Source organism: Balaenoptera ricei, chromosome 8, assembly GCF_028023285.1.
Source record: "Balaenoptera ricei isolate mBalRic1 chromosome 8, mBalRic1.hap2, whole genome shotgun sequence".
Taxonomy (NCBI): Eukaryota; Metazoa; Chordata; class Mammalia; order Artiodactyla; family Balaenopteridae; genus Balaenoptera; species Balaenoptera ricei.
Window position 1 is genome coordinate 89,772,726 of NC_082646.1, and position 22,389 is coordinate 89,795,114.

At 47.7% G+C, this 22,389-nt stretch overlaps 1 protein-coding gene across 9 annotated transcripts in view; it reads left to right on the forward strand.

Annotated features, from left to right (window-relative positions):
• The first annotated feature begins 3,918 nt into the window (after positions 1–3,918).
• Positions 3,919–22,389, forward strand: part of CD44 (CD44 molecule (Indian blood group)) — an 86,861-nt gene continuing 68,390 nt past the window's right edge. For all 9 annotated transcript variants that reach the window (XM_059931385.1, XM_059931376.1, XM_059931377.1 and 6 more), the window contains exon 1: positions 3,919–4,139. In XM_059931385.1, coding sequence (XP_059787368.1) covers positions 4,073–4,139 — 67 coding nt within the window. In that variant the 5' untranslated portion in view covers positions 3,919–4,072. The remainder of the gene's footprint in view (positions 4,140–22,389) is intronic.

The window sequence follows — 22,389 nt, forward strand, 5'->3', positions numbered from 1 at the left end:
AAATGCTTCTACCTATTCGCTCCTGTGATCCCCAAAGTCACCCTATAAAGTGTGTTGGGAGGAAAAAGAACAACAGTCATTCATGCATTTATGTCGTGTTTATTTACTGAGAACAGTACAAACACTAGAGGTGCAGCATTGCCAGGCACCCAGAACTGAGTAGGTACTAGGGCCCGAGGCAGACATGGCCCTATCCGTAGGTAGCTTAGAGCCTGGTGGGTCATGGTGTCCCACCATGAGGCAGAGACCCCAGTAAAGAGTCTTGATGCCTTCTTTCACTTACTACTCATAACAGACTGTGAGAACGTTCTTATTCATCTCATTCTGTGATGGGATAACCCAAACTCCCAGAGGTTAAGTGACCTGAGTAAAGTCACGGGCTGCTAAGCGGGAGAGCCAAGGCTCAGACTGGGGGCTTCTTCATCCAAGGCTGCTGATTGAGTCCTGGATTCTTCCCAAACAGTGTAATCTCATGTCAACCCAGATCAATTCAAGCTCTCTTTTTCACTTTCCCACATCTCATAGTTAGGCTTAAAAAAGTATCTGTTGCAATAGATATTGAGCATCTAAAATTAGTGATTTTGAGGATCTAACCTTTATAGAGGCTCAGAGGAGAGCACAGGAAAGTCTTTTTTTTTTTTCGATTGTTCATTGCAACATTGTTTGTAGTTGCATTCTAAATGTCCAAACATAAGTAATTGAAGGATGGTATTATCCATACAGTGGAATACTATGAAACTATAAAATAACAATAATAAGGATGATCTTGAGACCAGTGGTGTGGGCAGAGTGGGAGAGGGGCGTCTGGAGTGGAAAGGAGACGGGGGTTAGCTCTGAGAGGTGATCCAGGAATTCCCAAAGGCTGACACTGACTCAGTAAGTCACCAGGTCAGTTTGAAATGAGTCATTTGTGGCATGGGGGCAAACAATCTCTGTCCCTCACTAAACTATCGGGAAGCAGGCAGGCAAAAGATTTCCCCTGGGAGAAGAATCCTAATTACAATGCTGAGAATTTGCATGCCCCTCTACAGTTTGCAAAACACTTTCACACCCGTCTCTTCGTTTGCTGAATGTTTACTGCACAAGTGCAGAAAGGACCAGGGTTCAAGATGACCTAGCCTAGTGGTTTTTATACACAATTTTTGACTGAAGTAAAATCCTTTGTCAAAATGAAATCTCACACAGCAGTCTAGTGTATAACATTGATGCGAGTGGGACTTCTGTGGCTGGGATGGGGGAGGAACAACCCAGGCCTAAGCCTTTGCTTTGACCTCTGTGTTTCTGAAGGGTCTCCAAAGAACCGCCTAGTTCCACGAAACAGAAAGACAAACATTCTTTCTAGTATTTCTAGTGAATATAAATACCCATCCCACTTTTCCCCCCTCCTCCAAAAAAAGAAAGCTGAAAGCCCTGGAAGTGACACGAGATGGCCAAGGCCATTCCTTGTCCAGTGTTCTTTCCATGGAACTCACTAGGGCTGGTTTCTTGGTGGTTAGAGCCTGAGGATCTGCTTGGAAGCCAGTGTGCCCCCAGTTGCTGCAGGAAAGTGTCCTCTTGGTCACAGAGAGCAGCAGGGCCAACTCTGCTGCTACTGGTAGCGTTATCAACGTGCCTGGTCGTCAGGTGGGGCTCAGAGGCATTGTCTTTGTTTCAGACAGGCCACCCCATGAGAGAGTCGTGGAATGCCAGCCACTGAGCATTTGGGGAGTAGTGGGTCCAGTGATTTTTTAGCCTCAAACACTGTCCCTGAAAATGCAAGAAGAGCAGCCTATAGTCAAGCAGCCTCTCCCCAACTCAAAAACTTACACTGAACTAGATAGTGTTTGTTATTGGCTAAATGTTTGTCTCCCCTGCAAGTTCATATGTTGAAATCTTAACCCCCAGTGTGAGGGTATTAGAAGGTGGGGCCTTTGAGAGGTAATTAGGTCATGTGACTGGAGCTCTCATGAATGGGATTAGTGCCTTTATAAGAAGAGACACACAAGAGAGCTTGTCCTTCTCTCTCTCTCTCTCTCCCTCCATCCCCCTCTCTCCCTCTTGTGAGGATAGGAGAAGACAGAGAAGATGACTACCTGCAAACCAGAAGAGTGTTCTCACCAGAACCAGACCATATTGGCACCCTGATCTTGGACTTCTCAGCCTCCAGAACTGTGAGAAATAAATGTCTGTGGTTTAAGCCACCCAGTCTGTAGTATTTTGTTACAGCAGCCCGAACTAAAATAGTGGTGATGGCTGCACAATTTTGTGACTGTATGAAATGCTACCTAATGGCTAAAATGTTAAATTTTATGTTAGGTGTATTTTAGTACAACAACAACAATAATAAACTTACATTGGCTCCCTATTTCCTAAGGATCAGACTTCCTAGTATAATTTACAAACTGGCCCCTGCTTCCCCCCGCCAGCCTCATGCCTTGCTGTCCCCCTTCAACCTTTTCATCTGATCAAGTGTTCCAACTGCTCTCCAAAGTCAAAAGGGGATTACTTTCCCTTGGAAATTCTGGCAAGGCTCCTTCAGGGTCTTGTCACAGTTACTGGTAACCGCTATCATTTTCTGTGTGTCTCACCAGGCAAGAATTCCATTCAGATTTACTTTCAGTCGTCCACATTAACAATAAATACTGTTTTTGCTTTTCAAATATTAAACCACAATGTTATGGATAGATATGAAATTATGATGCAAAGTATGGTTTTTCAAACTCAAAATGCCTCTGCTGAAGAATATGACAATCTCCTCCCTTTTCTGAGATTTGCCAAGTAGGATAGATGGGGGAAAAGTGGATTAACGTTTGCATAGATAGGAGTATACATGGAAGCAAGAAAGAAGGGATAGGTGTGTGGGTGGGTGAGAGGACAGATAAAATGATGAAAGGATATGTGGATGATGGATGGTTGAATGATGGATGAACACATGTACGAACAGATATGTAGGTGGATGGATGGAGAAGAGAATAGTGTATAGATGGATGTGGATTTACAAAGAGATGTGAAAAGCTTAAGAAAGATGGACGAGGAGTTGTATGGGAGGGGGGTTGGAAGAATATGTGGTTGGATGGATGGACAGATGAGAGGATGTGTGGTTGGATAAATGGATGGGCAAGAGGCCGGATGGATGTGAGTGCATACTGGATGGACAGGAGGATGGATAGATGTGTGAGCCCTGGAGGGATGTAAGGTGAGATGGGCAGATAGACGAATGCGTGGATGGAAGGATGTTTGGGAGGATGAATGAGGGTGTCAGTGAGCGGACGGATGAATGGGTGGATGGATCCAGATGCCAGCCTGGGACTGGAAGATGACACATAGGTCAGTGGAGCCAAATACCAGCCCCATGGCTGACCATCATCAGCTTTCTCCGAGCAGTCCTGATAAGAATCAAAAATTCACCTGAGGTATGTGGACTTCCTTCTCTCTCAAGGGAAGAAGAATGAGCTCTTCCTCTCTCCCCTGGGAAGAATCGCAAGCTCCCCACCTTGGGCAGGGAAAAATCACTCTCCCACTGTCCCAGCTCCTCTCCCAGAATATCCAGCTGCCTGTGAAACCCAGAAAGAAGAGTTCCCCAGCCAGAGTCAGAGAGAAACCTAGCGGAGAGGAGAGGCCAGAGGCTGAACCCAACGGCGCGCGAGGTTTTAGGACTCAGTCATTCCCTCCTGCGTCCAGAGGCTGCGCTCCCAGACGCCGGGAGAGGAAAGCCGGTGCGCCCCGGGTGCACGGGGACCCCGCTGCCCTCCGGCCGTCCACCCAGGCACCCCCCGCTTTACCAGCTCCGAGGAGAACGGGGCGGGGGCGGAGGGACCAGCGCCAAGGAGAGCTGGTACGTCTTTAAACTTCTGCCGGCTGCTTAGTCACAGCCCCCTCGCTTGGGTGTGTCCTCCCTCGCTCCCTCCCTCTTAGGTCACTCTCTCAGCCCTCGAATAAAAACTGCACCCAACTTCCGAGGCGCCCTCATTGCCAGCCGGACCCCAGCCTCCGACAGGTTCGGGCCCCTTGCTCGCCCCGTGCTCCGCTGCCCCCCGCCCAGCGCCCGGCCCCTCCGGCTCCACTCGCTTGCTTTCTCGGCCGCTCCGACGCCATGGACCCGTTCTGGTGGCGCGCAGCTTGGGGACTCTGCCTCGTGCAGCTGAGTCTGGCGCAGATCGGTGAGTGCCCGCCGGGGCGGCGGGAGGGAGTGGCCCGAGTGGCCGGGACCCAGCCGGCAGCCGCGCGGGCTGAGTTGACCCTGGGGGGCCGGAGTCAAATGGGCGGCGAGCGGCTGGGATTTGGTGGAGAGCGGGGCGAGGATTTGCGCTAAGCTCTTGGAGAGCCTGTCGGTGGGAAGCACCGTTTTGTTGAAAGGAAAAGAGAAAGAGCCAAGAAAAGTTTGCTGGGCAGGCTGCCGGCGCGCAGTCGTGGGTGAGGTCTCTGCAGCCGGAGGAGCACGGGGCAGAAAGTAACTGTATTCCTGGGTGCGCGCAGCCCGTGTCTGGACTAACAGGCTCCTGAGCCCAAGGGCGCTTGAAGCCTGGCTGGGCAGTGGCCGGGCAGCGAAGAACTGGGCAGGGCAGGGACAGGGACTGGGGCAGAGGCGGGGGCTGGGGCAGGGACAGGGCTGTTAGCGAGGTGACCGTAGAGGTGGGCACAGTTGCCATGCGTGAGAGCTGGTGGCAGTGAGCTTTCCAGAAAGGGGTCCTGGGTTCCTGCGGCTCCCCACTGCGCCTGGGTTCCAAAGCTCTTACATTTGGCTCCGGTCACTAACAATCTTAATGCCTGTGGGAACTTGAACTAGCTCTGTGGCGAGGTTCTGGGTCGCCACGAGGTGCCAGCCTGCGGCAAGGAGTGTGAGTAGGAGAGGCAGTGACTGGGCCAGTTGCTCCATCCTTGCAACCTCCTGCTTCTGCCGGTCAGTTAGGGGAAATCCAGACAGTAATGTGGCTCCTATATTCCGCCTGTCAGCCTCAGACCAGGAGGGGCCACCTGGGCTCCAGGGGGGGCATCAGGGATCCTGGAGCCGGGCTGCCAATATCCCATCCCAGCAGGGTCTGTGCCTTTCGGTGGCTGTGGATGGAGTGGCTGTGTGTGAGGTATTCTGGTGAGGCTGAACTCCAAGCATTCCTTTGTCTATATATCTACAGATAATTAATTACATGGCTGATTTGCTTATCACCGGCAAAATTAATTTTTCTTTTAAGAAGTGCCAGCTGGGTCATTAAGACAGCTCAACCTATGGGTAATTCCACTCAGCAAGTATTTATTAAACCCAGCTCTGGGGGGTACCAAGAAAGTAAAAGACACAGTCCTACCTGGGTACTTTAGACTGAAGATAAGTGGGGATCTAGGATTTAGATTCCTGAAACAGAAAGAGTAATAATTAATAATAATAATTAGTAGTAATAGGAATGACAGCAGTAGCCACCATTTCTTATACACTTTGGCTATGCCAGGCACCGTGCTAAATTCTTTACATGAGTTCTCTCATTTTACCCTCACAATGGCCAAGTGAGACGTGTTGTTAGTCCTGTTTTATAGGAGGGAAACAAACTGAAGCTCAGAGAGGTTAAGTGACTTGCTGGTGTTCACACAGCCAGGAGGATTGGTGCTCGTGTGAACCAGGCCCCTTAGCCTGTTGCTTAGTCAGAATACATCAGGCTGTATGTATGGCATGGACAAACTCGGAAAGGATTTTATGGAAGGAAAGGTCGGGTCGTGGTGGACCAGAGGCCTTAGAGGAGGCTTCCAAAGGGAACTGGAGCTCCAAGGAGTCCTTGAAAGGCAGAGAAGAGAGAAAGAGTTCAGGGAGAGCCGTGAGCTTGGCCTCAGGGAAGAGGGCCCATGCTGGTGTCTCCATGGCCTCTAGGGAAGTTTATTTGTATGTTACCTTCCCGTGACATCTTCTGCTTTGATTCTGAGGATTCTGACTCCCGACTCCTTCCATCCTTAGCCCTGATTCTTCTAAAGGGCCCCATCCTCCAATATTTGGCACTGTCCTGACCCTTGATGTTCTCCCCAAGACCAGCGGGCTCATTCCCGCCCTGCGTTTCCGTGGTCCCTTTGGGCAGCGTCACTTGGAGGAAGCACAGAAAAGTGCCAGTAGCAATAACTGCCTGGACCCGGGCTTTCGTGTGCTTGTAAAGCTGTTTGGAAGGAACTGAGACTCGGAAAGGAGATGTGACCTAACAGCGGGCTCGGGCTGGGCAGGCAGAGAGAGGAAGGAGAAAGGGGAGGCGGGGAGGCTCTGCTGTTGCCCCAGCAGCAGAGGCAGTGGGCTGTGGAAGACAGTGAGGAAACTCTGGAAAGGGGCAAGTTTTGGGGGAGGAAGAAAGTGTCCAGTCTTCATATTGGAAAGCAAGAAGTGGAGACATGGCCCAATGCAGTTAAGCAGCATTGGACCCAGACTCTCTAAGTTGGAGAACAGATATCTTGAACTAGGTGTCACACGTGGAAGGAAGAAAATGGCCCTGGGTAGAGGGCAGTGGGATGAGCCCTCCATACCTCTCCGCCTCCTTCTCTCTGTGGGTGAGAGATCGCTGCTAGGGAATTGTGCCCCTGGTGTTTAGAAAGAGGGGTGCATCTGAGACCTCTGGGGCTTGTGGGTGGCCGGCACCCTTCTGATCCCTCTGAGCATTAAAGACCCCTCTTTCTGGGAGTTAGAGCTTTGGCTGTGTTTTCCCAGGTGAAGAAGAAAGGAAGCAAACCTCCACCGCTGCTGAGGTTAGTGAACATCAATTAATTCAGTTGTCCCCCAAAAACACAATGGACGTCTTACTTCCTGCAAAGGCACAGTGCTAAGTAGGTGTGTTTGAGGCTAGCAGCCAGTAGGAAAAGTTTCCATTCTTTTTCCAAATTGCCCCACGCAGGAAAGGTTGCTGGGCAGCGTGAAATTCTTAGTTTATGACAGATCCCCTTCCATTCATTCAAGAAATATTTCCTGACTCACTGTCATAGACTCAGAGATGGTGACTCCAAGGATCACTTAGAAAAACCCTTTCTTTTTCCCAAGGAGGAAACAGATCCCAAAAGGGAGAGGAAGGTGATTTCCCCTCTCTCAGGCAGAGTGTTAGTGCAGGACGCTTTCCAAACCTCAGGTCTCTGAAATACCTGGATCCTCAAGGACTGTAAGAACCCCACCTCTACTCCCTGCAGGGGGTGGGGAGAGTGTGGTCTACTGACGTAGCAACATTTGTTTCATGCCTGAAATACTGTCTTAAATACTCATTACAATTTTGCCTTTTCCTCCACGATATACCCAGTTTAATATAAGAATAATGATATATTTCTTATGATCAAGCAAAGTTGCTGCTTGGGGAAGAGTCTCTATACTGTCTGGGGTCTCCTGGAGTGTTGCTGGATCCCTCCCAGTTAGGAGCGCCCCAGCTTTAAAAGCCTGACGCTCTGCTCCTCTGCAAAGTAGGGTCCTAAGTCCCCAGGAAATACCATTTACTGAGCACTGACTCCGTGCTAGGTATTCAGCCAGGGGCTTTGAATAGGTTATCCTATATAAGCCTCATGGCAGCTCTATGTACATTTAGCACTCTCTTCATTCCATTTTCTAGATAAAGAAATTGAGGCTCAAGGAGTTGACATGACTTGCCCAAGGACACACAGCTAGTGAGTGATGGAGTTTCCTAACATCCCCCATGGTAGACTCCCATGCCTGTGTTCCTTTGACTCATTACTTTGCCTCTGGAGGACTTTGGAAATCGTGTGAGGCCAGTGAACATGAAACCTGGTATGAGTGGCTTTCCTCTCCCCCTGGCAGGCTGAGGACTCTTGGCTGCCCTGCTCTGCCCTGGCCTGTCTCTCCCCAGGCCTGGCCACAGCTGTCCAGAGATGCCAACCTAGTTATTTGTTACTAAAATAAGTCAATTCCCTTATCAGAGTCCAGCTGCCCTTCTAGACATGCTCTCATTTGCAGGCTTGGAAAAAAGGGAGAGGCTGTTCCTTGTCTAAGAGACAAGTCAGGGCAAGGCCTTTTGCCTGGAAATTAAGACAGGGGCCCTGCAGAGGCCCTGACCCTGCAAGCATTCTGGGTACAATGACCCAGGAAGCCCCCTCATCCCATGCTCAATGGAAACCCTCAGCATTTAGCAGGTCATATGTGCCCAGTGAGGGAGAGTCTTGAGGACCCCGGGCTGACACAGTTCTCTAGAAAAGTCAGGGGTCTTGAATGCAAAGTCATTGTGGGGCTCTAGGTGAAACGTGGTCACTCAAGTGAGATTTCAGTTTGGCCTTGGGTGTCAGACGGTTCCAGGCGGGGGTCCCTGATGGAGAGGAGGTGGTGGGAGCAAAGCCGGCCTCCCCAGCCATCCATCCTGGCTGGGATGGGGGCTGAGATACAGGCTGCCATTGTGTTTCCCCTGCACCTCCTTTTTAGCTGACTCTACCCAGAGCCTGAAAGGGAAGTGGGTCTTGTGAAAGAATGAACTGAAGCAGGTGGCAGATGCCACCATACAAAGTGCAGTTCTCAAAGGGGATCTTTTCTGCCTCAGAGAGAAATTCTGGGGGTTTGCACAGCCAGAAGCTGATGACTCAAGTTCCTTTGTGTCCCCTCTTGAATGGGAAGCACACAAGTGTTCTTTAGAATCACCAGGGGAGGCTGGTGCCTCCAACCTTAAATTGGAACCCCACTTTTCACTCCCTTAGCAAGTTGATATTTTTCTTAAAAAGGGCCCTCCCCCAAAGCTGGCCAGCGAGGGTTTGGGAAGTTTGTGGCTTTGGAGTCTGGCTTGGCATGGACGCAGTGGTTGGGCGCTCCAGATTTTCCAGGAGTGTCAGGATTTCAAATATGCAAATACTCTACCAATTGAAGCCTAGTGTATATTTTCACTGAATATTTATATATTTTTCTACAAATAAGTACATGGCTTTGTGTGTTAAGAAGTCAGAAACTTGCATGGATTTTTGCATAAATGAAAATCACATTTATACAACTCGTGAATCAGTCTAGTGTCCGATTAAATTGATATTTGGTTCAGAAAATGTGTACTTTTGGAGAGGAACATTTGTATTCCTCTGCTCTCCATTTTTTGATCACCCCAATATGTGAAGTACCAAGAGAAGCTACATAGAGGGTTTTTGCTTGCTAGGTGTGGACATACACAAGGTGTGGGTGTGCCCGTAGGTATATATGCATCTGAACACGTGTGTCTACACATAATGTGGGTATGGCTGGTCAATTCTTAAGCATTTGTCATGTGTCTTCTGTGGGTCCCATGCTGTGTTGGGTACTACAGGGGGATTAAGCGTGTGAGATGTGGGACTTCTATCCAAGAACCTTATGGTTCTACACATGTAAGCCAGTGCCATCAAGTGACAGCCTGGCCATTTGAGATCATAAAGCTAACAGCCTTGCCAAGCTGAAGCACAGCTAGGAGGGCTGGGGAATCAGTGATGGGGAGGAGGAGGGGGCAATGTGGACAAGAGAGGATTTGAGTATCTGAAGAAGAGGGAGTGAGATAGGGGCGTGTATATTTCTGTTACCCTGCTATTAATTTACCTCCTCTCGAGTAAGTTCATTAACTGGACAATATATCCAACAAACGTTCAGGCCCTCACTGCCTACTTGGTGCACCCAGCGGATAGATCCTGAGAGCTCATGGTCAGAAGGACGCAGTCCTCACTCTTGAGTAGTTCATGGTCTAGTGTAGGGTTTCCTGGAGAACGGCTGACTGCATCTCTGGCTTCCACACACTAGATTCTGGTAGTGCAAACATCCCCCCGCCCCGTGTGACAATCAATATTGCCTCCAGACATGGCCAAATGGGGGGGTTGGTTAAAGTCACCCCCGGCTGAGAATCCCTGGTGTCACTGGATGGTGGCCAACTTCATGTCTGACAAGGAAATATCTGGTTCCCATAGGTGCCCAGTTAATTAGCCTAAAAGCTGCACAGGAAAAGCAAGATAAATAAGCGTGTTTGGGGCCAAGGGGTGCTAATGACTTTCATGCTTCTCATTGGAGGAAAACCCCAAACCAGACAGATCTTCTCTTATATCTCTTCTGCAGTGCTGTGCGGGCCCCCTGACATCAGGGATCGAACCACATTCATTTCTGTGGTCCCAGATCCCAGTCCTGGCCCATAATTGTTACCAGTAACTGTTGAACTGAAATGAATGTCTAGAATATAGGAATTACTACATCCACGCTATATATGAAAGCATGCCTGGCCGTCTACCTAAGATACAGACGCATTTATCTGTATATGACAGCAGTGGTGACGGCTGCCTCATTCAGGACAGGGCTGAGACGGGCGTTTGGCCGGCCAGCTGCCCACCACAGGGCTCATGTTTGGTCTGCCCAAGGAGGGAGATCGCCCGTCTGTTTGTGGCTTTGGTGGCTGCTTGCTGTGTCTGGGGACGTCCATCTAAGGACAGGGTGACTCACTTCTTGGGCCAAGAAGAGAGTGAGAGCCAGGCAGGCTGATGACACCAATCCCCAAATTGAAGCCTCAAAATAAAACACTCCCGTGCAATGGCCCACTTGGAGCTCTGGCTATTTTGGAGATGCTGATCTGAGGTTGGACTCTTTGGGTGAGAGGCCCACACCCTCCCGTCCAACCCCACACCTGCTTCTGGAAGGTGGTGGCAGCTGGGAGAGAAGCAGAAGTACTTCCCAGAAGTCCTTGCCTTCTGTGTGGGTCTCCTGCAGCAGCTACAGGTCTCCCGGGAAGCCTGACATCTGCTGCGGAGGCAAACCGTGCCTCCTTTCCACGGAGCTTGACACGTGTGAGGTCGCCCACAACCAGGGCAGGTCCTGCCTTCCCATGGATCATCCACCCTGTGAAACGTAGGGGCAGGGAGTCAAAGACAGGATGAAGGGGTGGGTGTTATGGGAACACAGAACCTCACGAAGCCAGATCTCCCTGAGTTTGGGGCGCCCCAGCTGCCTGGGTGTGTCCTCCTGAGGCCAGTGTCCCTCCTAAGAACAAGTGTACACAGACAGGCCCCAGGTGGGTGGGGAAGGGCTGAGTCACCAAGGAGGTGATTTGCAAAACTCAGGCCCCAAACATCTTTCTCGAGTCTTCAGCTTTCGAGAGTAAACATTAATTGCAAAACTCCAGGGAAAGAGAGAATTCACGCAGACCAGTAATTTTGAGCCTTTGCTCTGGTGTCATGGCGAGTCTCCTTGAGCTGTGCCTGAAAGTTCATCTTTCTAACCCTCAACCTTTCTGGAGAGTTAGAGCTCTTGTGCCTTTTGTGGTTGTTTCTTTGCAGCTAGTTGTATGTATTTGAGATACCGTCACCGCTACTATTAATAATAGCAAACACAGAGTGCTGACCACATGCCGGCACCATCCTAATTTTTCCTCTGTACTAACTTGTTTGATCCATGCACTAACCTTAGGAAGAAGTGTTATTATTATCCTTCTTTTACAAATGAGAAAACTGAGGCATAGAGAATTTAAGTAACTTGCTCAAGGCCACAGAGCTGGTAAGTGATGGAGCTAGGATTCAAACCCAGGTTGTCTAGCTGCTGGGTTCATGTTCTTGGTCACTGCATTGCTGTGTCTCCCTTCGTGTATCAAGATGTCAGGGTGCCCCAGAAACCCGAACGATGATACCTGCTACTACGCTGGTTGTCTTCATAAATCCCGTTTAGGAATCCGAGGTGGGCAGGATCATAACGTCCACAGAGGTGGTTTTGCTCTCCCTTTATACATGTGATGTCAGAGGAGGAGGCTGGAATTGCAAATATGAAGAAAGAAGTAATGGAAATGTCTTTGCATTCATACTCTGAGCAGCTCATTCATTCCAATTCCTGGATACAAGTTCTGTTTTCTTCTATACGGGGTGGAGGCGGGGGGAGTTGGGGAGAGGCTCGGATTCAAAGGAATGGTGAATTGAGTTGTTTGTTCATGATCACTTCCGTACTTGTCACCTGATGGACGATGAGGTTGCTGATGGATTGCTCCATCATCTAAGACTTCGGCTCATGACAGGATGAAGTTGGGAAAGGAGCCAATCAAACAGCAGCAAAAATGTTTGCCCTTAGCTTACGGGTCCGTGATGCCAGGACCTTCTGTCTACCAGCTAGGACTGGTGACAGAAAGGGGTCCTCTGAGAGCGAAGGCTGTCAGGAATCAGGCTCTGCTCACCGTGGACACCAGGAATCGAGCAAAAGCTAGAAGTGTGCTGCCACCCTTCTTCCCAGCTCCAGTGCAAACCAGTGGTCTGGCTTCTGTTTGGCCCAGCAGGTGACCTTTGCAGGGGGGGCGGGGTGGGTAGCATCGCCTCTGGGTGCCCTGTCTGAGAAACAAGCCACCCCGGAAGGAAGGAGGCAAAGCCCCCTGGAAATGTCTGACTCAGTCTGCAGGAAGGGACCTGCGCCTTTGGCCTGGGGGCAGAAACTCATCACAGATCCCCATCTGTTTCAATTTCAGTACATCTTTTTGCACTTGAGCGGGTCTGTAGTGCCTTCCAGAAGAAACCACATACCAGTAGTGGATCTAGGCAGCGTCTTTTTCTACATCCTCTCTCAAAGAGAACCCACCAAGATATTAGAGTGAGGATGGTAAGACCTCTTCACAAGTGTTCACCATTATGGAAATTGAGACGCTAGGGAGAAATTAACAGTTCCATGCAGCTCAGACCTGGTCTCCTGCCTCTGACCTAGAAGGTCATTTCTGCCCAGGCCCCTGGCTCCAGAAGTATTAAATTAAATGGCGTAAATACTATACACCAGTCACAAATGTTGCCATTGTTGAATGTGTCCAGTCCACGAAGCAGATTCCAGCGGAGCCGAGCACCGTCTTACAGTCTGCAGGAGACCAGTTGACGTCACTGAGTCAGCCCCGCAGCCACCAGTGAGTTTCAGGGCCACACTTCCCTGCAAGGGGTGGACAAGGGTTCAGGTACCCACCAGCGTGTTGGTCACATAGATGCAAATCAGAGTTTGGAGAGAGAAGTAATACTGCTGTAGAAATCTCCTGCCCAGAAGTTCGTCTTTGCGGTGGATCCTCTGTGATGGAGCTAGTTATCTTCCCAAGGTCAACCTTAGAGGTCAGGTACGTCCCTCTAGACTTCCCAAAGTGACTTTTACCTTCTCCTGTTGTCTACTAGCTGTTTCTCCCTGATAATTCATAAAAACCCCACAAGCATATTTCCATCTAAAAAGAAGTTCAAGGAATGCCTCTGAGCTGTATTATGATGCTCTGTTCTCTTCACAGGTGATCCTATAAGCTTCTTAGGGGAAAGCTTATGCTTTATGTACATTTATGTACATTATGTACAGTTTTGTATTGCTGTAGTCCCCAGCTCTCAGTTCCTCAATTACAGTAGATGTTCAATAAATATTGGATAGCTGACTGAATGAATGAAATTTCTAGATTTGGCTAGCAAAGCCATCTTTATCATTTACCCTCTGTGATTTTTTTAATTGGTTCTGGATAATTTTTTTTCATCCTTTTTTATCTTTCTGATCTATAGAAACCTTTTTAATTATTTTTTTCCTAGTGGCTCATGTACTAATCCTCACATCTCCTTGAAATCACTTTTCTCTGCATGCTCTCTAGTTTGAGTGTATCCTTCTTCGAGTTTGACATGTCAGGCAAGGCGGAGGAAGTTTAGAGCTCACTGGGTTTTGTCCAGTAAACCAGGGATCTTGATTTCTTAGAAGTCTGTCTGCCTCTCGGCCCCAGCACTGCCCTCCAAATCCAGCCTCATGTAGAAAGGACCCCAAGCCTCAAAATCATGTTCTCAAGAACACTCAGAGAAAAGCATTTGGCTTTTCGGTCACTAAGTTAAAAGGGAAAAACGGGAGGAGTTCTTTCTTTCAATGGTTTAAAGACCTTCCATACCAAACCTATTTCGTAAGCTATTTCGTATGGTGGGATGGGAGTGGGGAGGTTGGCTTTGGAGGAGGGCCGTGTGGAAGGAAGAAGGGCTGTGAAACAGGTTGATTCTCCTCCCCGCCCCTTAAGAGCAGCGTGAGCTCCAGCACTGCACACATTAAGTGTCTATAACAATGTTTAGCGCATAGTGTTTAGAGCTAAGTGTCTAGTACACCGAAGGCGCCTCAAGAATAGAAATGCCTATGATATTTTAGTTCCTCTCTGTTACTGATTCACTATGTGATGCCAAACCAATCATTTTGCTTCCTATTTGCCTCCAATTTTCCATGTGTGAGATGAGACAGCAGGATTCTAGTTGATCTGTGCAGTCCTTTCCAGGCCTCGTGTCCTATAAACCCACCATTCTGTGGGCCCACAAACACCTAAGCCTCATAAAACTTAATGGAAAGAATAACACTATAATGCAGTCCCCCTCAGCACCCCCAGCACACAAAAGCGATGCCTGGTTTGTATTAAATGTCAGAAGTGAATTATTAATCCGCACCAGAAACAACAAGCGTATGGACCCAGTTACACTCTAAACTCCAATGGGCAAGAAGGACTCCTAGGCCAAGGTGCTTTGCTCCCCCGTATCCTCCCGACCACCTCCGGGTGAGCAGATGAAATTTAAGCCAGAGAAGTTAGCAACAGGTGTCAGTCACACAGCTAAAACTGCAGGAAGTTAGCCCTGGGATTAGCCACAGGATCTGGATGCAATATTCTTTGAATAAACATTGCTTCAAGAGGCCAGAGCAGTAAACCCCTGAAGAAGAGAAAAGACTGTGTCCTTCACTCTCAAAACTCCATGAACACATTGGATTTCTCAGCTTCCCTCAAGGGAACCCTGCAACATGTTGGTGCAAAATGAGCCCTAATATTCAGCCAAAGCAGTGCTTAGAGGGCAAGCTCTAGTATCCTAGGGAAAGTAACTAGGACAGCCATGGGAATCTGAAAAAAAAAAAAAAGGCAAACAAAAACAAACAAACATCTAGATATCAAGGCACAGGGCAAGGCAGACCTTTGAGATGGTGAGTTGCTTCTTCTACAGAGAAACTTCCAGACTCCTACTAAGATATTTCTTTCTTTTTCATGAGACCAGAGAAACTCTTCCTGCTCAGTGGGGAAAAAAAAGAAAAGAAAGAAAAGAAAAAGGAAGTTATAAAGACTGCGTTACTTAGGAGTTTGTCAGAGTGGTGGGTCTGAGACTAAATGCCCTGTTGGGGTCTGACCTTCTATCAGTCACTGAAAATCCTTGTCAGATCACAGCCCATCCTGGGTATGCCCATATCCATCTGGAATCCACGAACCAGAAGTTGGAATACAACACCAGGCTGGGTTTAGTTCTCCTGTCGTAGGCAGTGCCCTCGGTGATTGCTGGGTACCATTCAGTCATCTGTATCTCCAGCCAGTGCATTCTAGGAGAAGTGAGAACCACATGTGGCCAACAGAGGCTCAACATTTCTCTGTCTTAGTCACAGGATGACTGTGGGCAAGGTTCTTCCTTTATTGGTTGCCTCTGTTTCCCCAGTTGTAAAATGGGGATACACTCACCAATCAATGCACTAAAAACTATCATGTGATTGGAAAGAATCATTTGTGGAAAGAAGTGAGGGATGTAGAAGATCTAGTTTCTGTCCTCAGAATTTGCAGTTTGGTGAAAGAAAAATTAAACGAGTGAAGTAATTAATTATACAAGAAAGCAGACCTCTCTGTGAGCGGCAATTGTATAGGATGGCTTCATGGAAGGAGTAAAGTTTGAGGATGAACTGAGCGTGGGAAAGAAGATGGACAGAGAGAGGAGAGCAACCCAGGGAAGTGTAAAGGATCAGCTGAAAGTTTAAAGTCGGAGAAATAAGTACGGCTTGACTGGGGTCAGGAGGGGGCTCCATCTACCTGAATAAGAGAGGCCATGTTGAAGGACAGTGAGGGATGAGGTTGGGCAGATTCCAGGTGATCATGTAACAGTGGCAACACCTATGAGATCCAGTTATGCTGCCCCAGAGACTTAGAAGTTCTCATGACACCCTCTTTAGACTGTGCTAGACAGAGTTCAGAAAAAGGCCAGCTCCAACATTGGTTGAGATGAAACTTTGGCAACTTTTGGCAATTTAAGAGAATCCCAAACAGACTGTATGGCAGGGCAGCAATAGCAAACAGATTTCAGCTCCTGTACCATTTCCCATTGATTGCTAGAGGCTGCCTGGGGGGCTGTGCTAAGAAGCCAAACCTTGGCTCAGCCACGGAGAGTGCTGTGATCCATTAGTGATGTCTGCCATGGGCACAATATGGAGGATTTGACCCCCCTGTATCACATGGACATCCCCACAGTAGAGCAGTAGGCTTTTCTAGTCTACATTTCTGATAGTTGTGTGTAACTCTGGGAGTTGAATCTAGTCAGCTAGCCATACCATAAACTCCACCTCCTTCCAGAACAGTATAAATGCAGTCTCTTACCCAGAGGAGTTTGGTCCCTTGAACCTTCTCTTATGATTAATTCACACTCTGTTTTCCCATTACCCCAAGTGAGGTAAGATGCTGGGAGCAAGGAATCTCCTCTCTTTGAATCAGGGCCAGACTTCCTGGCAAAGGGCTCCTTCTTGCATCAGCTTCTCCATCTGCAAACTGAGAAGACAAAAATGATTCCTCAGCCATGGGGGTGATAGGAGGCATAACTAGCTCATGTGAGTTAAAGCCTTTGAAGATGAAAGGATCATATACGCACGTTAATTACAACTTTTTTCAGCCCTGGAGCCTCTGCATTCTCAGCTGCCACTGGGGCTCTTCTGTGCTTCCCAAATGCAAACAGTAGCAGCATTCCACAGGCTGGCCTTCCTGGGTCCTGCTGGTAGAATCCAAGTCAAGAAGGCTGGATTCTAAACTCAGGCTGGTCAACCCACTCTGGGCTGCTCAAGTTTCCCACTGTTCATCCCCAAGGGAAAAAGCAAGCTCACTACCTGGGCAGGTAAGATAAGACAGAACCAAGGTATAAACAAAAGGCTCCATCAAGAGTCTACTAGAAATAGCCGCTGGGTGAGATTAGGACACTCTGCTCTAATTCCCACTGTGTCAAAGCCTAATTGTGTGACCTTGGGCTACTGGCTTTATCTGTCTAATGCTTCAGTACAGTGTGTGACCCACCCAGGGATAATAATCTGTCTGCTTCCCCTAGACCTCTCCACCTTTGCCTGCTGGTGTGAAAGCGGTTTGTGCTGGTAGGCAGAAGCACGTGATGTAGAACTACAAGGTTCTATTATTACCTGAAGTCACTTTCACCTTTATCTCTGTCTCCTGTTGCTGGTTGACCCCAGTCATTGAAATTGTATTCTTCAGAATGCTCACCCATCTCCTTCGAGCTGCCATCCCCTCCTGGGAAGTGCTTATCTAGGGGGCCCTGCTATGTGCTCAGGTTCTTGGTCCTGCCGTTTCCAGAGACAGGCCGAGGCAGCCGGCCTGCAGGGGACTGGGGTACCCTGCCAAGTTGAGTCACAATCCGTTTACTGGGGTAACTCAATAAGCGTGCTGGAGGCAGGGGCAGGAGGGTTTTCAGATGATTTGCTAGGGCTTAGAAGGTGCAAGACTGAGCCGGGTCGAAGTATGGATCCAAAGAAGGAAAAAAGGAGAAAGGGAGAAAAGGCCCTAAGTGAGAAGTTTACATGAGCTGGTGACACAAAGCCAATGATGATGGCATGTCAGGATGGGGGAAAGCGCTAGGAATTGTATAGCCCGCTAGTTTTATTGGACAAACAAGGGAAGGATGTCTCAAAGACTGCACGTGACTTGCCCAAGGTCATACAACCAGTTAGAGTCAAAACTCTGGTTTCTGACCCTCAATCTAGTACTCTTTCCATTTCATAATTTGAGATGATAGAGGAAAGGGCACTAAACAGGAGGACAGTGGCTGACCAGGGCAAGAAGACTTGGAGTGACAGAGAGGAGGATAAAATGGTCCTGGGTTTTGGGGGTTTTATGTGTGTGGCACAATGGGAAGCAGTGTAGGTGTTTACACTCTGCTGGGGTCTTCACTGTTCTTGGATCTGGTTTCCTGTGTAGTATCTTGTACATCCATATTTGGTGTCCGTTTTGATCCTTTTTGACTCAATGAGCCTTTGGAAACCAGAAGGCCCTGCATAACCTGGCATTGCTCTTGCCCAGCCTCTCTGAGCAATCAGTGGTTTCGAAATGATCCATGTGTTCACTTAACACATATTTATTGAATACCAGTATGTGCCAGGCACTCTGCCAGGGGTTGGGGATACAACTTTAAACAAGAGAGGCACAGTTTCTGCTCTGATGGAACTTACCAACTATCTGGGAAGACATAGTAAGCAACTAATTATGCCCTTATTTAATTATACTTGTGATCAGAGCTAGGAAGGAGAAGCAGGAGCTTGTGAGAGCTGGTAACAGGGAGTCCTCATCTGATCTAGAGCATCAAGGAAGACTTCTCAAGACTTCTCAGTGAATAGCAGGGACTCTGTTTGCAGGATCCCCACAGTTCCTTGGGAGGCCTACTTGTTGGACTTCTCAACCCCACCAGCTCTCAGGACCAGGGGACCGTTTGGTGGGTGGGGTCAAAGCTCCTCATAGCAACTCTAGCCAAGGCAGCTCCTAGTCTAGCTGCCTCACACGTGGGTCATCTGAGTAAGAGAGCCAGAAAAGAAAGTTTTATTCCTCAAGATTCCGAAAGCAGCCAGTTTATCCTACCTGCCCTGCAAAAGACAGTGGTGGGAAGAGAACCATGGGAACCTCCAAGCTGACTCAAGCTTTTAGAAGCACATGTTGGGGGAGAAAAGGGACCCAAACTCTGGGAAACAAAAAGTGTCATTTTTCCATGGGAGAAAAATTCATAATTTACTTAGGAATCTTGAGCATTAAGCCTCGGTTTAGGGTCACATTTATTGGCCCATTTTACTGGAAGTTTCTCGGTCTTGTTTTAAGCACTTTGGTGGCTGGAGCTCAGGCCCAGGGTCTGTTGATGTGCAGGTAGGGGGAGGTGTATAGGATGACTTCCAGCAGCCATGCAGGTGCATCTCCTGGGTCCAGGCAGGAGGATCAGGCAAGAGCCCTGGGATTCAGATGTCCAACCATTTGACTACAAGGGCCTCACTCTTTTATTTCCTTTGTTGGTGGTTATCTACTTGGAGATGACCAGAGTGTTAGTGGTTAACTACTTGGAGATGACCAGAGTGGACTCTTATCAGGAGAGTGAGATAGATGTGGTGAGAAAAAAACAAAAACACAAAACATCACTTATTTATCAATTGGTAGAATATAGGCACCAGCAATCCAAGTGGTCAGTTATAAACAACTGTGTCTTATAAACAAGAACAGGTTCAAGTTTATCCCCCACCCCACCCCAACCAGTGATGATGATAACATCCTTTCCCTTTTATTCAGATGTGCTTTCTTGGGTTGGAGAGATAAGGGTGGAGTTATAGCTATCATGATTGAACATAAGCCACAACCCATCTATGCATCAAACCATGATGTGTAGCCCCCCCATGTAATTGTTATCTGTCACATATTTCTTGGTATACCCACATCGGTTCATGTCAGCTGGGTATCTCTGTACGTAACAGAATAATCAACCCTCATAAAACATTATCTCCCATAACAAGAAGTATGGAAGTAGGATGATTCCAGAAGCTCAACGGTGTTGTCAAAGACCCGGTTTTCTTCCAACTTCCCACTCTGCCCCTCGCAGTGTCTTCCTTTAGTTTAGCCTCCTTCATGGTCCCAAATTGACTCCTACAGTTCCAGGCATCCAATGGAAAAACAAAATCATTATCCAGCACCAGAAGAAGGATGCTTATTCATAAACATCTCTTCTAGAAAAATGGAGGAATAGCTTTTCTAGAAGTTCTTTATTGACTTCCCTTTGGAAGAATGGGGTCCCATTGCCTGGAATGCCCACACTGAACCAGTCGCTGGCAAGGAGAACTCTGACCACAGTGCTTGACTTAGACCAGTCATGATCTACCCAATTGAACTAGGAGTTGGGACCTCACCTCCCCTGAAGCACAAGTTTGAGATTTGGAACAAAATCGGGTTGCAATTAGAAGAATTTGATTGCATTGGTAACAATGTCTGTTATAATGAGTAAGGCCCTAAAGGGAGTCTATGCAGCTGGTAGAGTTGTGGTTTGAGATTCTATGTAGGCAGAAGAAAAAAGGCAAAGCTAAGTTCTTGTGTTTCTAAGCCACACCCTCAGCCTTATCCTAAGAAGACACGCCTCACAGACGAAGTTCACATGGGGGACACACTGCAGTTTGAGGCTTAGATGATCTGGGTTTATACTCAGTCACAATAGCTATAACTTTATCCTTTTCTCTCTCCAAGAAAAGCATATCAGGGAATAACCTTAAATCTGTTATAATTTACAAGAAACAGTCCATCTTTGCACACTTGAGCACTTTATTATTAGGAACTCATTATTGCAACCCATCTCAGCACTGCTGGAGCTACACTACACTATGCCTGAGGACCACTAGTCTGTAGTGATCCATTTAAAAAGAATTACTGTGACCTTGGAAGAGCATCTCTTCCTGTAAATTATGAGATGATGACCCCCAAGGGAGAGAGCCTGCTTCCCTTTTCAAAAACTACACTCCCGGATTGTTTTAATGTGTGTGAAGTGTTTTCAGCTCCATTATCTAATCCAGCCCTCATATTAACTTTGTGGTTAGCATTATTACACTCCTGTAGAGGAGGGAAGTTTAATGATTTTCCCAGGGTCATAGAGCTAATTAGTACAGATTCAGGATTTGAACCCTAGTTGTCCACCCACAGAGTTGACGTCCATGTCACCACACTGTGTTGGCTCCCAGTGGATCTGACTTGCCTTCAGGGAGTCTAGAATTGACTATTGAATTTTATATTAATAATTGCTCTTTCATAAGCAGGAAAACTTCCTAATAGTTTCTTTGAGTCCAAAGTTCAAGGGCCCAACATCTTAACATTTTAATAAGCCCAAAGTGGACAGGTGGCTTTTCTGGACCAGTCCCCTGCCTCCATGCAGTTAGCTCATGAATCTAACAGCACGGAGGGAAACTCAGGAGTAAAAAAATTTTTTTTCCATTCCTTTTTATCACTTAAATATCATTAAAGGCTTTATAATGACTGAATCCAGGGAAGAGAAAGCCAGGGGATGTTTAATGTGGACCTCAAGAATGTGATTGTTTCTTACATGGGAAGGGGGCCTCTCCTTCTCAAAATCTAATGATGAAAGAGCTTGAGGAAATGGATTCTATCAAACTGCAATGATTTATGCTTCATTTTGAGGGTGAATTTCCTGACTGTGAGGCCCGCTGAGCCTGGTCTGCTAGTTCCCGGTCCATCCTTCAGTTCTCAGCTGAAATGGCATTGCCTTGGGGAGGCATCTCTTGGGGACAGCAAAGGCCTTGGGGAGGAAAGGCTTCCCTTTAGACTAAGTGCTCAGCACCTTGCACTCCTGTTACAACGTTTATTGTGCTGTGTTGTTGACTTGTTGAGTGTCTGTCTTCTCCCCTGGACCATAATCTCCTTTGGGACAGTGACCTTGCCGACCTTTTTCAATGCCCTGGTCCCAGTGCCTAGCACAGTTTCCATGGGGGTACTGAATGAAACCTTGTTGAATGAATAAACTTGGGACTGGTCTTCTCTTTTCTGAAGGCCTGTGTCCACTTTAATGTTTGGTTGGATTTGTGGGATTGTGGCTTACCATGGTGGATTCAGGCCGTGATGTCCAAATTCAATTAAAAAAAACAACTTTATATGTGTATGTATCCATGTATCTTTCATCTATCTATCTATCTATCTATATCTGTCTATTGGAAAAAGAGACAAGTGCTTAAAAAGCAAATGAGGGTCAGCAAGCAGACCACATCTTTTCTCCTCCCTTTATGGCCATGCACCACCCCAATTTCCATTCCTCTTCCTTGGCTGGCATCACCTAAGAAACAGTCTCTTCTATGGTTTCCTGCAAAGGTACCAAACAGAGGCCGAATATGTGCAATATTTCATGAATGTGAAAGACAAGAAGGAAACATGTTCTGCTGAGGGCTAGAAGAGATGGGGCAAGGTTTGGGAAGGCAAGCTTTGGATATTCTAGACTCTTCTTCTTGGGGGCAGAGGGAGGGGCTCCCTGTGGCTCGCTTCTGGAACATGTTTGGGGCAGCTCTCTTTCCTTTCAAATAAGTATCATCAGATAACCTCCAGCCTTCCTTAAGGACTGTTTCTCAGGGTAGAGGAAAGGTACCCTATTATCTGTTTGAGCTTCCTGTTCTTTGTATTGTTTGGAAGGCTAAAGTCAGCAGCTACTTCTGTATTCTGCATAGTTTGCACTGTTAAAACCTTTGGAAAACGCATCCAGTTTCTTCTCCCAATGAGCTTCGCAGACCCCCTGGAAGACATTCAGAAATAGGCCACCAGGGAATAGTGTCTGTCAAAGTCAGGTTTTCTACCTTCCTCTAAAGGCTAGATTAGAGAGTGTTTACTCATCATCCTACGTAGTTTAGCCTCTGGGCTAAGTACAGGGGTCAGGGATGCATGAGGGGGATCTAAGTCTGGTGTCTCAGGCTCTCAGCAAGCAGGCTGGGTCCTGGAGTTA